Source organism: Sinohyriopsis cumingii, chromosome 6, assembly GCF_028554795.1.
Source record: "Sinohyriopsis cumingii isolate HCF-2022 chromosome 6, ASM2855479v2, whole genome shotgun sequence".
NCBI lineage: Eukaryota > Metazoa > Mollusca > Bivalvia > Unionida > Unionidae > Sinohyriopsis > Sinohyriopsis cumingii.
Window position 1 is genome coordinate 34,783,144 of NC_142966.1, and position 15,459 is coordinate 34,798,602.

The 15,459-nt window shown below is 37.4% G+C and overlaps 1 protein-coding gene across 2 annotated transcripts in view; it reads left to right on the top strand.

Moving 5' to 3' along the window:
• The window catches only part of LOC149796705 (uncharacterized), a 170,051-nt gene that overhangs the window by 67,543 nt on the left and 87,049 nt on the right, over positions 1-15,459 (top strand). For both annotated transcript variants that reach the window (XM_089961333.1, XM_089961335.1), the window contains 3 exons: positions 8,706-8,776; positions 12,663-12,846; positions 14,047-14,121. In XM_089961333.1, coding sequence (XP_089817459.1) covers positions 8,706-8,776; positions 12,663-12,846; positions 14,047-14,121 — 330 coding nt within the window. The remainder of the gene's footprint in view (positions 1-8,705; positions 8,777-12,662; positions 12,847-14,046; positions 14,122-15,459) is intronic.

The window sequence follows — 15,459 nt, forward strand, 5'->3', positions numbered from 1 at the left end:
AGCGGACCTTCGCAGTGAAACGCACATCTCAAACCCAGCCTCAAATTTCAGTATAAATGGCGATATGTGCTTAAAAAGAGCTATGTGAAAAACAATCTACATAACGTACCTGTAGCTTCCGCCTTTGATTTTCCTCTAAACTACACAACACACGTACGAAAAATAAGAAACCAAAATAGAATTAAAAAATAAATAAAAGGCGAAAGCATAATAAACCTTTCTTCAAGCAGCCTTATACGGTTACAACTGATGTGCGCCCGATAAATAGCGCAGGTAATTTCCAGTACTTTGTGCGTCACGTACATGTAACACGGTATAAACAAACTGGCGAAAATGCTAGCGTATCATATGGATTTGCTAAAATTATCGTACAGCAAGTGTTCACACTGTCCGAGCGACACCGTCAGTCGATTTTTTTGCCCGACCGAAGAAACATTCTACCTCAAAATATAAGGGAACTAATTACAACCCCACACAACTGCATTTCCATGTAGGAAGTAGAGTTACAATGGCCTGTTTGATTTTGGGTCCTTATCTGGGACATTGCCTTCTATACCCAATGACTTCACCCTCGAAGCCAGTGTATGATTCGAGCAAGCGTATTTAAGTCCATAGTCAGTCGGTTTAGTCAGTGTGAGTCAACAAGCGTAGTTAATACAAAGATGTTGAACTGATATCTATATTATTGATGGTAACTATACTACTACTACTACTAATACTACTACCTCTACTATGGGAATAATGTTACTGATCGACATTACCCTGTATGTGCAAAATATTTTGCTGGCATCTATTTTGTGGCAGAGTTATTGCGAGATTATTTTTGCTGGCAGAAAATATTTTATTTCAGCTGCGGAAGGTTTAGTTTGATAGTTGTAATTTGCAGTTAGATAAAGATTTGCCATTATGTATAAGCGTGCCGAATGTAATTCAACCAACGTAACTCGCGCGAGTGCGTGGGATACGAAAACCAATAAGTATGCGAAAAGCTGCCATACTTAAGTTATTGTGGCCTGTAACTGAACCACAACAATATCCCCAAGATAATACACCGATGATTACCCCGCCAACAGCAACGGTAAAGTAACCGAGGCACTCCTCGCGCGAAACAAAATATAAAAATACCAAGAGGTGCGAGAAAAGCAGATATACTTACGTTATTATGTATCATAGTCATAGTCAAACCAAGTCCGACTGTGAGACAGCTTCGTGAAATTGCAACACGATTAAATATTAGATTTCCTCCTTGAGGCAAGCAAGCAGAAATTGTTGAAGATGGACATGACCGATCTCGTATCGCAGCTGCTGTCACTTTTGAGGCTGCTGCGTATGTTCGCGAACAATACCGCCGTCGTATTGCAATCACATTCTCCTCCGACGAAGCGTATTTTGGTCGACAAAAGAGCCTTCCAAATTAAGTTTCACATACGCAGTAATGATCTTGAAAATTACCGGACAGTCATCCCGCTCGCATACAAGCCAAGCAGAAACGCTGAAAAACTTCTTTCGAAGATGCGTATGGTAATTATGTCAACATTACTGTCTGCAGGTACCTCTGGTATTGGGGGGGGGGGGGGGCATTGTTCTCAATTTTATCTTGATTATGCCCCTTAACACCTTAGTAAAACCCAGTTCTCTAGACAATGATGCGTCTAAAATCTATAGACCATTGTTTCTTGAGGGTCAACTTGTGAGCTTTAACCGTAAAGATACTGAGGCCATTAATAATTAAATTGATACATGTTTGCGAAGATTTATAAATCGCTGGAGAAGTATACTAGCAAAGGTTCAAGATGAAATCTTGACATATGCGTGCGCGTTGAAAACCATACTTTCATAGAAATATCTTTCCGCGGATGATTTTTATACCAAAGCCAAAATATGTTACTTGGCGAATTCGCACACATCAAATATGTTCCCGTCATTTAAAATCGCATTGGTCCTATACCAATGCATCAAGGTGAGGTTGTCGCCGATTGACCGAAATGATAGATATGCCCCGAATGTATTACTGTTTACTCGCACGGAACCATGGGACTGTTATTATACTTAGTTAAAGAGCGTGTCCTACACTTACTGAATCTTTGAACGTTAACGCTCAGCTTCATTGTATCTGCTGGCCATACCTGCACTGGTTAATGATAACTTGCAAAGTTTTCAATGTCCCCGGTCGTGTGGAAGCAACAGAAGATCAGATTCGTGTACTTTATATGGTGTTTAGACATCAAATCATCCACGTGAAATCTTTCTTGGCGCGGGTAATTAAGTTAGTCACACCGCTAGTTTGCCCTACCATGCTAGAGCAATACCATAACTGACTTTTACTGCGTTTTCTAACTTTTGAGCAGCAGCTTTATCTTAATAATAACCACGTGTATATATTTTGGATAAAGTCCGCTAAGAAACCACGCTACTATGTTTGTTTTGTTTTTTATTACATCATTTTATTTTAACTCAGATAAGTGAGCTTTTCCCATCACCAAATAACCATGAGAGCTTCATCTCATAAAACAATATTGGCCTCCATCATTTGATGATCAATTTAGCCATTATTTCTCTTACACCTAGAGATCTATATGCACACGTTGGCATCCAGTAATATAGTTCTATGTTTTAAAAGCCGGTACCATGAAGCATTGACACGATTTGCAGGTGATACCAGTGATGTCTACGCCAGTGAGAAACTTCCACTGTACATGGACATCACCTCGCATCCAGCAGTCCGCTTGACTTCCAGACGTCTAATCTGGTAAGGTTAATTTCCGGAGGATATGAAAGCTATTTTGGCATGGATTGTCGAGTGGTCATCAACATATGTTGTAAACCTCTTCCTCGTAGCTGAGCCATCTGTCTGCCCTCATGGCTTGAACCTTCCACGTCATATGTGGACCACGCTTAACCGTTTTCGGGCAGGTCAGGGTCTTTGTGCAATCAGCCTTGCCAGATGGGGACAGGTCACTTACGCTTCCTATTGCTGTAGACCTCTACATAACCTTATGAACAACTGTCCACTGACAAAGGTTACCAGGTGGACTGCAAACTCTGCACCTTGCTGAAATGACGCCTTTAAATGGCTCATCACAAACTGCACATGATAAATAAATAAATACGGGTGATTCTTCGGGTTTCGGTTGGTTTTTACAATAAAGTTGTATATCTGGTTGTGCACCAGGCCATCAATTGTGAATAGATCCCAGAGGAAACCAGATGTGCATTACACCAGTTTAGTTTACCTATGGTTCTCTATGATGTTTTGTTAATGAAGCAGCGACATTACCGCAAGACGGCTTCGACATCCACCAATAGACTTTGTAGTTCTGACAAACGTGAACTTCTTAGCTCCACGCCGAATAGAAGTTCAAGTAATCGCATCTCGATCAGTATGTGTTTGAACACACGTTGGATTTACAGTGCAAATTGTCAAGCGGCATGAATACATGTTGGCATTATGCAGTTATTATATAATATAACAGTTGATATTAAACAAGGCTTCACAAAAAGGAAAAACGTCAGACTTGAGAAAAATCAAGCACTCCTATCACTGATTTTTCCCGCGCAGACAAGAGCTTAATGCTTCGAATAACAGTGATATGTTTCCAATCTCAGTTTGTGGTTAAATCTTGGTCGTGCTGGATCTGGGAAACCCAGCTGTTGTTGAATATGGTTGTGAGATCGTCAGCATACAAAAAACAACATTATGATGTACTCAAAGATTTTACAATAGCGCTTCAGTCGCTCAACAAAACTGTCATGAGAAGCAAACCATGCACCGTTGATTTCTTTGTTACATTCGACAAAGCTCCTACCATTGACAACATTGATTAGAGAACGAATAATCTTGTTGTGTAAGACGATGCGACGCTTGAACACCAAGAGAACCCAGCGATAAGATTTTGCCGAGGCTGACACAAAACATAGACATAATCTATGCCACACAACGATATACACGCGTGCCGAAAGTTATCTTTAGTCTTCTTCAACATGCTGATGATATCTCAAAACACTGACGAGAATATCCTTGCCAATATTCGTTGCACCTGGTGTGCAGCCGCCCATTGGTAGGAAGACTTACAGAATATGGTTCCAAATGTCAACCGCGACCTGTATAGCCTCTTCAGTATTATATTGACCTAACCTTCCAGTTCCATTGGGAGATAATGGACCGGTTTAGACAGAAAGTGGCCGATCATATCGCTTCTTGTCAGTATTTACGATGCAGATTAATGTAACCTGTGACGTCATCAATGACCATAATGAACGTTGAGCTTCATCAGTGAAGCTGATCAGGGTTATATTTTGTTTATGTTTCACTACACTGTGGAACCGGGTGACTTTATATGGATTATTTCCGCGTCTTCTATGTATCATACCAGTCTTAATCCCCAGCTGACACATTTTCTTTTTACCTCTGTGGAAAGGATGGTAGCATTGTTAATCCAGATGGGGAGACATTGACAACAGAAGTGTACATTAGAGATCGACCTTACATTTAAAGATAATGACAATCACACGTGCTTGTGTGATACCAGTGCGTGTTGTTAACGCAAGAAACGTCCTTACGCAGTATATTTACGAAATGGTTTTGGTAATGTTCTCCAGTGATTGCCTACATGGGTATAAAGGTGCATGAGGCACTGATTTCTAAAGAAGCTGCAATGCGAGTTATTGATAGCATCACAAACGTTGATGAAGATCAGGCGACAAATCTAGGATTGAGGGCAGTTCAGTCGATTCAATATCGAGCACCTCGTGTAGAGAAAAAATATTTTTACACTTCCATCAACAGAAACAGTGCCACGTAGTCACTAAGGAGATTAATGAAGCCGTTAAGCATCCAGCATCTCTCTAATTCAGCGATTGCTAAAATGGCAATGGGAAGAGGATTACGATTTAGGATAGGTTCTCGACGTAAGGTTATGACTACTCCTCATTTTTCAAAACTTGTCGAAATTTAGCTTGAGAGACCATACAGCATTGCATATGATACCACTCAGTGTAACTGGGATTGTTTGTCATATCTTCGAATAGTAAACTACATGAATATAAACCTTGTCTTCTGAAATGTCCATGAACGAGTCTTTTTAATTTTCCAATGAGTCGTTACTTCTTGATGTTTGAGAAACTAATGGTCATTTTCTCACACAAATGATTCAATTCTTTTGTATTTTTGGGTGGGGTTAGGGGGTGGGGTGCGGTAAATGAATTAATAAATATTTTAGTTTGTTCCTCAGGTTCGCACAACTTTCGATACAAATTTTGATCACAGCAAATTAATTGATTGGCAAGATTGTTATGTATTTTTAAATTAATTGTTTGTCTGTTAGTTTTAAATTTCTGTTTTATTCCATTACATGTTATTGTAATGTAATATTTTTTTTACTGGACTTGATTTTGTCGAGAACTGGGTTCAGTTCTGTTTGACACGATTGATTCTTTTCATCTATTTCATGTAGGCAAACATGTTGATTAGGGTCAGGGTTTAGGAAATTGCAAAAGGAATTGTATAGGTTACTATGTTTTAAATAAGCAAGGCTCATTAAATCATGCAAGCAAGTTATTTTCCATTAGGTAATCGATGTTTTTAGAAAATGCTAATTTGTGACCTGGGGTCACACAGAGAACTATATTATCTTGAGACTGTCAGAATTTCGTCAGTCGTACTTTAATATCTGACACGTTAAGTTGTTTTATGTTGTGACCAGTTTGAGCTGAATTTCTATTTTCTCAAATTATTGAATTCAAGTGATTATTTTCTCTGGAAATACAAAGGTGGTCTGATATAATTATTGGACAAAGACATTCACTGAAATTGATACGGAATTCAAAACTGGAATAATATTTTCTGTGATTCAACAAGAGACTGTTGACACGTCATTAGTACTCTGACGTCATATCCTTACATCTTAAATTTCATCAGGATTTGAACTGAGATTCACTTGGAACTTTTTCATTGATAGGACTTGTGCTTTTTAATTCTTGGATTATTTTTGGATTTAGTTCGTAAAACCGTAAGTTTTTTTTCGTCTTCTTTTTCACTTTGTGTCCTAGGGAAATACATTATTTGCTAAATTTGACAAAGCTTGTTGTCTTCACTCTTTTCTGTTACTTATTTTGAGAGCACAGACTCGTAACAAAGATATTGTTAATCTCTATTTTATTGAGTAAATCTGAGATCATTATTGGAACTTCGGTTGTGTAACGTCTAAAGAGCTATTTAACGGGACGCTGACCGTCAACCCGTTAGGTCTTAAAAAGTTTTTAAAGATATTTATATTTTAAGGCTTCTACATAATCTTTTCAAAAGATGAAACGTTACAGACACCTTGGCTTTTTGTTTGCTGTATCACAAGATCGGAACCTGTGCTACTTAGTTGTCTTATTTCCACAAAAATGAAGAAGAGAAAATGCACATATAAATTAATACTTCCTGATTATGAGATAACGATAAAAAGCCACTCAGAATCAACGGGATTAGACAACTCATGTGACCGGATTAACGGAAACGAGACATAACAGATTTTCAGTGCGCGCGCTTGTATAACCGAATTCATTCACACAAAACCCACCGGTCAATGTAAAAGTTTTGATCATATGCGACCTTTTCTGCTACATAACTGTTTAGTCCAGTCGTGTCCACCAAGTCACGTAGAAATTGTAGGCAAGTCCAGTCCATTTGTCCACTCTCATCTGTCTTATAAAATGAAACGTGTACCTTCTATGGATGTGCTTTTCTTTTAGTTACTAGGACTGATTTTAATTGCACGATATGTCTATTTAATTCAGTTCGAACACTGCATGTGATCCCTATAAAAATGTTAATAAAAACAAAATCACAGGTTTATGATAGATTTTTGTTGAGAAGAAATTCATGTTTGATTTTTAAAATTTGTGTGATTTATGGTGAAATTCTTTAGAAATGTGCCATATATGCCATATAATAAACGTATTGTCATGGACTGTCACGAGTACATACTCTTTCCCTCCAATGTCTTTGATTTTGTGCTTATAAAACATGTATACCCTGGCGAGATGTGTCAACTAAAGTCATTCCTCCCCATTTTATTTTACCGCAAGATCAATAAGGCAGAGAGCTTTCTGCTTAGTTTTCAGTCTCTGTAGCAAACACGGAAAACAAAGCGCTTGCACTAGTAGTTCGAATAAATTTTAGCAACTGACACATCTGTAAAGTTTTCAAGATAACTTTTTCTGCTCCTATTGTGGTTGCTTATAGAGATTAATCAGTATTTCTCCAGATTAGTATCGGCACAGCTGTGAATATATTAATCATTTTGGAACGTAGGCTTTTGACTAGACGTTTCGTTAATGGTGTAAAAAATACTCACCACTCCGTTCAAGACATTTTCATATATAAATCAACCATTAAAAGGTTAATCTTTACTACATTAGATGCATTTGTCACCAGACCAAAGGGTGCTGGGGAGAAATTGGTGTTGTATGCTTGTCGCTGCCAGGAATTGAATATTTACCTGATTGTTATATCTCATCTTCTCCCATGGCTCTGAAAGTCAAGGTAAACCTGTCGAAATTACGCGCAAGATGTCTCTTAAACCTTGAAATGTCAAAATAGTATATTGTCAAATCTTTTTATCCGCGGCAAAGCGAGTCTATAAAACCAAGGGAAGGTCTTTTGCTTCTTCTTCTTCTTAGACCTGGTTTCACATGGACATTTTCATGATCATCAGTTACCTGTATTCTTGTGGATTTTGAAACTCTATTTTTTGGTAAGAAAATAAAAACATTTTAGCGACTTGGCTTCAGACCCGCGCTTCTTGGTTCTGAGATCAATCCTAAAAATGTCATACTTCATCGAACGGAACAATTTTGTATTATTTTAATGTGGCCGTTGATACTGAACATTCAGTTCATTTTTCCTTATCAAACCAACGACTTACTAGGTAACGAGGAATGATCATATATGTGTGTATGTTCTACGCAATGCGATGTTTGTATTTCTTTGTCCATGCACAGCTAGATTCATACCTGTCCTCAGTCCCATTCGAGCATTAATTGGCAGGGATGTAAACGATCAATATGAAAGGATCTATTCTATGGATGGAGATATGTATACATTGTACAACGTTTCACATAGAAATTCATACTTAGCTTTTATCTTTTGTTTATACACCCAGTTGATGATTGAGTAAAAACAAGTAAGGCTATGATTTTTAAGTGACCATAGGTTTATCACGTTGTTGTTGTTGTTATTTTTGGTTTAACGCCTTTTGCAACGCATGATAGGCGATACATGGCGGCAACTACAACTGGAGAAGTAAGAACCAGAGAAAAGCCCGGTAAGAACCACTGACCCACAGGTAGCTACTGGCACGCTTTCGCAAATACCCACATTGACCGAGCTCGACACTCGAACTCACACGGACATAGATGAGTTGGCAGTGATTGGTAAAGGCGAGCGCTTCAGACCACTCGGCCACTCAGGATGCCTTGGTTTATCATGTAAACTTTAGAATGTTCTAACCCTGTGCACACCTGAATGCGCACGAATGTAACAGATGATAATCTAAAATATGGATGGATGGTATTAAACCACACTTTCTTCTTATCAATTCACAAATTGTAAGGATTTAGTATCACCACAATCTATTGCTACGACAAGATACTAGTAAATCTGCTCATTTGGAACGTTAATGTTTCTTACAGTCATTATTATCGTATTCTGTTTTCAGCCCTTCGTCAAGTTTCGGCGTGTTGCTCGAGCAGTTAAGTTGCTGATTCAGGTGTGCTATGTATGCAGAAGGTGAGGTGCTTTATATGAATGACTCTTTCTTACCAATCCATCATGCAAATGTTTCCTCTACCATTAACTATTATATTCGTACGTGTACCATGTGCTACGCACTCCACACAGTGTAGACCTGGATCAGCTATTGTATAATTCTTAGACCTAATCTTTCAGAACTAGCAAACGTGTGTATATGCTTTTCGAGGTTGGATGTGAGTTTTATACACAAGATTAAAGGATATATAGTTCAGAGGCAAATTGAACAGAGTGCTCTGATCAGAGAAGCACCAGTAGCGACAATCCGGTCTAATCTGAGCACTGTTTTTCATGGTAAATGCAATGTTTTACTATTCAATATTTATGTCAAGATTGTCAAGAGAGACACACCGAGACCGGTTTCATGCACTCTTCAGTCTTAGATTATCTGCGTCGACATTGATCAAAATGTTCACTTCTCCTTTTCAGATTAACTACGAATCAAAATAATATCCTATCAGACCGACTCAGATTTTGTAAATGCCGTGCGAACATTCACTTTAACTGCATTCATACAATTCATGGAATATGTAAAGCCTGGTGTCGGAAGGTTAAAAATACGTGTGATACTCAATCCTTGTTCATGAAAATATCACTTCTTTATTAAAATTATTAAGATAATAACCTAGTAAATCATGTTGTTTTTTTAAAGTAAATTAAAGAACACATTCTGACTCAGGTTTCATTACACTTCTAAAACTCTCATATCAAATTAAAAATGTCTTGCTTTCGGTACATGATATAATATTGTTACACCTAATGAGTTTCACTTCCGGACGAATAAAACAACTTTTGCGTTAATATGGCTTTGTTAGTCTAGGTCTCCTCTATTTTCAAGGGCCTCAAGTGAACAGCCTGTGAAAACTGAAATACTTAAACGCGCAAACACAGCAAACAGTTTTTCTCTACTCGCCTAATGTCCACACATCATCAAACTAATAATATCACTCTTGCATTGTTTTCACATTTGTATGATTCAACTGTAAGCCTTTCCAAGCCGAATATTGGTACATCACGCCATTCCATATAAAACGCGACCCAAACAACCAATCCACAAAATTATTCTTGCCTCAAATTACTAAACACATATAAACAAAAATAATTTCCTATATTAAGAAATTAGGGAGGGCACCGTTGACGAAACTAATTCATGCCGTCACAAAGCCTAGCAAATACTGCAAATTTTGACGCCTGCTCCCTGAAACTGGCTGATTACTTTGGCTGAGAAATATCTTCCCAACAACGACTTGCCATAATCAACAAATAATAACCAAAATCTAGTAAAGCTATAAATGGAGACGTAAATACAAATAGTACAGACCCTATGTTTATCACTGCGCCAATATTTTTTTCCGATGTATAGATAGTGGAAAGGATGCAAAATCACATTTTTGTTATTAACACATAACAGTCTTCAGAATCCCTCAAATTTTAGGAAATCAACAGACTTTTTCAGAGATAAGGCAAGACTCATTTTTTTAAAAAAAAAACAAAAAAAAAAAACATCCGGAGTGTATGACTGTATTTTAAGCCATGGATTCAAGAAAAACATTGTTACCAGATAAGCAAAAAGATAGATTGATCAAAAATATAAATTTGAGGAAGAGGGTGTGAGATACTGTGGCCTGACTGGTCAACACCATGATGATTTATAACATTCTGGTTGTTTTAAAATTTGGGAGAATTCTTAAGAATTCTCACTCTCTTCAGCAATCATCACATTTTCATCTTATAGCTAAATGGTGGCTATGAACGATGAATTATTTCAGCTTTGTTTGGCTTTCCATCTGTACATTTTGAGATTCTGAATTTCAGTTCTGCAAGTTATTGAACGAAAATTCAACAAAATAGTGACATTATGCCGTTTTTATATTCATTCAAGTTTTATATAAAAAATATGAGTACATGTATTTGACCCAACGGAAAGTATACAACATTTATCTTGTAAAATGAAAAAGTTGAAAACTGATTATCCGAAAAGTAAACAGTTAAAAGCATGATAGGTGCGTTACTCAGTGATTATAGTCTGCATTTTTGTGTCACACCAAACGACCATAATCCTTCATATTGAGCAAATAATAAGTCGGCAGTTTACCGTATTAGCCGTGTAAGGAACTAAAGCAACAGCAAAGAAACATTTGATGAGCCTGCAGATCCAGGTTTACGCTGTCCTCTATATATCATAAGTAGAAGAAATAATATTGACTCTGATATAAAGTTGCATAGTGCAACGGCAGATCTTGGTCCATAATGTTTGCTCTTGGATGGCTTATATACACAAGTATAATGTAGATTGATGGGAATTCGTATTCTGATTGTAGACGTACAGATAAATGGATATTAAACAAACCCCGATTCTTATAATAACTCGTAATCCTTTCGAATAGAATGTGCATTCATAAGAGAAGAGCAAAACGGCTTCAAGTTATTGACATCCACAACCTTTTACAGACAACTTCCATTTGGGCCCTGTTACATTATCCAGCATTTGTTTAAATGACGTGCGATTTATCTACAGGCTGTATTTGCTTTGACGGCAGTTTCATTCTGATAGTGTTGATATTCATTTTGAAATCAAAATTTGTGATTTATTAATTAGCAAGGAGTTCTTGCCGCAACATAGTTTCTTAGTTAAATAATATTTATTTTAACTGAATTGTACCGGTTCATGGTTTGACGATAGCTTTAAATCTCTCTGATATGCTTTCCTTATTTCATTTATATTTACATGTATCCCTTGAGCGATTGTTTTCCTAAAGGAATAAACCTAACCCCATATTCTATCAATATACAACTACAATAATTGTTCACGAATACTAATAAATTTATTGGGAGAAAATTAATTTCCACTTGATGTTATCGGGGCTACACTATCAATCACTGATATAAAAGACTTCTGCCGTGTACAGTGATGAGAAGAGGTTATTTGAATAATAAGGACTAGGCCTGTGTCAAAATGAAAAGTTAGAAAACATGCATTAAAATGTTTTCCTCTTGGAACAGTTACTGTGAAATAATATCAAACGTTATTATAATATGGTCGTATACCACTATAACAATCAATTCTATAAGATATTACCTGAATCTAGTTTTAAAAACAGGTAATGCACCTTTTATCTTCATAGTCTATCGGAACCTTGCTCTTTATGGAAGCATATTCATCTTTTCATGAGGAAATTACTCGATTTTCATGATTTCATTTTTGACCGTCCGTCCGTCCATATAGTACAGAATTAGATTTCTTGAATTACACCAGCACTGTTGTTTTAACACATCCCTGTTAATGTCAGAATGATGTTAGAGATGTTCGTTATATTAATTCAAGATCAACATTCTTTCAAGTGTCATTAGGATGTAGGTATTTATGTTGAGATGAGCTAGTTTTAGCCAAACTTTGTTCTCAGGTTCATAGGGATCCACTGGTTAAAATAGACAATGCCAAAGTCTGATGTGTGTTAAGACTTGCCGTCAACAAGGCCAACAATCTTCGCAGACTCTGTTATATCGACAGGAAGAAAAAATTAGTACACCATTTCTTGGAGTTAAGTCGTTATGATTTCTGTTTCTCGTTTGTGTTCAAACGCTTTTTGTTTTGATGTCTTCGTATTTTTGTTGGGTGGTGGTGGTGGTGGTGAGAATGGTTCATTATCTCTTCGTGAAGAAAATTATAACTAGACGTGGAATTTAGGTTCAGAAAAGAACATAGAATAGCTCTATCGATGAAGCAAGACTGGGTCCGAGTATTGACTAGACGGTCCTATTATTTATTATTATTATTATTATTATTAGTAGTAGTAGTAGTAGTAGTAGTAGTAGTAGTAGTATACTGCAGAAGATGATTGGTCAGCTGAAATCTTATTTTTAGTTTACTGGCGGATTCAGTGGCCCAGGAGTCGTGGTTTGCCATGGTGGATAACCTGGCGGCAGCGGCTGCGTTACAAAGCAAAAAGAAGGGCAGAGCTTTCATCACCTTTGTTCCAGATGAGAACCGAGAACTTGTACAGCTGAGCTTCGACGTCACAGAGTACATGAGGAATAAAAAGGCCGAGGTACTTACATGATATTTCTGAAATACAGTATAAGGCCATAAATTAGTTTCGAGTTCCAAAACAGCACCAATAATTGAGTAATTAACGCGTTTAAAAAAATTCTGTGGAGCTGTATGACTGGATAGACACAAATGAGATAGGTGTTATGTCCAACAATTTTGTTCACTGCGTTATGTCCAGTGATTCCACTAGTTAGTGTTAGTGTAGAGTACTGATAAATAAATACAAATACATTACAGTAACAAGCATTAGACTATTGAGGGACCAGTTATAATGAACACTTATGGCCATTTTGTTGGAAAAGAGGTCAAAATGTTATAACGGATAGTTTCTTTATTTGATTCTTCCAATGGTTCTTTTGACATGCAAGAAACACTCATTTCTTTCAGACGCGTCCATTTTCCTACCAAAATATGCAACTATGTTTAGTTATTTCACCTCCACACGGTCCTTTGGCAAGAATTAAAAATATATCCAGTAACAGAGATGTCTGTGAGATACTGGGGAGTGGTAACTCATTATTTGCCGCATGCATTTTAATCAGTTCACACGTTCTGCCAAGCACCTGAATGACACACACCCGTTTACTTCTCACACAGTGATATAAGCATCCGAAAACAGACCACATTGCAATCCAGACAGTTTTGTTCTTAGAGTTAATGTCTTTGATTGGAGATGTTTATAATATGAAATTGTTTACACCATTTCATTTTCCTTGTATTTGTTCAATGAAACGTCCGTGGAAGTAAAAATATATTTAAAGTAATCCAGTTAGTAATTCCTTACAAAGAAAGCTGTTCCCAAGCGCTTGATTTGTGAATTCCGGTTCGATTCTTGTTACCGTCAAGTGCAAACTGATTGGCATTATATTTGTTGTTACTGGATCATTGTACTAGGTATATATCTAAAGACACCGGGAAAATTGGAAAACGTCAGTAAGGCGTATAGAAAGAGAAAATAGTTAAGACGATGAAAAGGACACAAATTCGAGCCATACACCGCTGAAGAAGAATTGCAGCAAGACTGGGTGCCATATATTGAGAAACGCACAATATATAATTAAGGCCGATGATACATTCTACGTTAAGAATAATATGTCTTACAAACATATTTGTATGCTTTGGAAAGACTTTTTGTGTCTTTTATTTTTTGTTATAATTTCTAATACTTTTAAGATTTATGTACTGTCTTTTTTTCCAGGATTATTTGACGGACGACATCAGACGGATCATGAGACTGAGGCCTGGCACAAGGAATCCTGAACAGATCGCTGAGGTAGGTATACGAGCGAGGTCATGAGACTGATGCCTGGCACAAGGAATGCTGAACAGATCGCTGAGGTAGGTATATGAGAGAAGTCATGAGACTAAGGCCTGATACAAGGGATCCTAACCAGATGCGGAAATAGGTTTATGATAGATTTATGATAGAGGTCATGAGACTAAGGCCTGACACAGGGTACCCTGACCAGATGCCGAAGAGGGTATCTATGAGAGAGGGTATATATGAGAGCGGTCATGAGACTAAGGCCTGGCAAAAGGTATCCTGACCAAATGCCAAAGTAGATAGGGAGAGGTCATGAGACTAAGGCCTTGCGGAGGTGGGTATATGAGACCTATTATAAGACTAAGACCTGATACAAGGGATCCTAACAAGGTTGCAGATGGTGGAAGAGATGGTAAATTTAAGGCCAGCCAAAATGAATCATGACCGGATTGCCGACGGTATATCTGGCAAGTTCGGTGTCGAATGCCATGAGCAAGGAATATTGACCAACGCCTGGCACAATGTATCCTGACCAGATCATCGAGGTAGTTATTCAACATTAACTTTACTAATGATATGCGAAACGGAAAAAAGAACAAAGGAAGTAGTACAAGAAAAGAAGAAAGAACGAAATAAAGAAAAGTCGGTTTGTAAACATTACAAGCTTTCCATAAGGATTGGCTCTTAAATTTACCCTGGACTTAGACCATGTTTGTCAGGTATAGGGGAGATAATAACGTCACTATAAACAGTATAATGTAGACCCAATATCCTACGGCATTAGAGTGGGAAATCTCAGGCATTTTCTGGAATAATCGTTGTATTCAATTTCACTCAACAACGTAGCTCTGTTCTTTGTTCCAAAATTAAATCCTGAAAGAAATTGCTTTTGCTTATCTGTATGAATAATTACAATTGCCTTGTCAATCGGAGCATCATCTGCATTTAACGTGAAGTCGAGAAGGAAAACTCGGACCTAATTCGTCACCGTTGAGATCTATATTCAGAACTTCTTTCGTGAATATATATCCATCTGGTGGCGGAAGGAGAACAAATCTCAGTCGGAACAAATTCAGCTTTTGCTGCTGTAACGTAAGTAGTGTACTTAGCTACAGGCAAACACCAAACACATTAATTGTATGTATATTCCTACAACTACGTCCGAGGTTATTTCAACATCTGACGGAAATGGCCGATCGGTGTTTTGATAATTTCCATGTATCGTTATAACTAATCAATCAGAGCATCATCAGTCATTTCCTTCAAGATTTGCTGGCTTGATAGAAAATGTTGAGGTTTCCCGGATTACATTGCTATTATGGCAACCATTGATGTTAGTAGTATTAT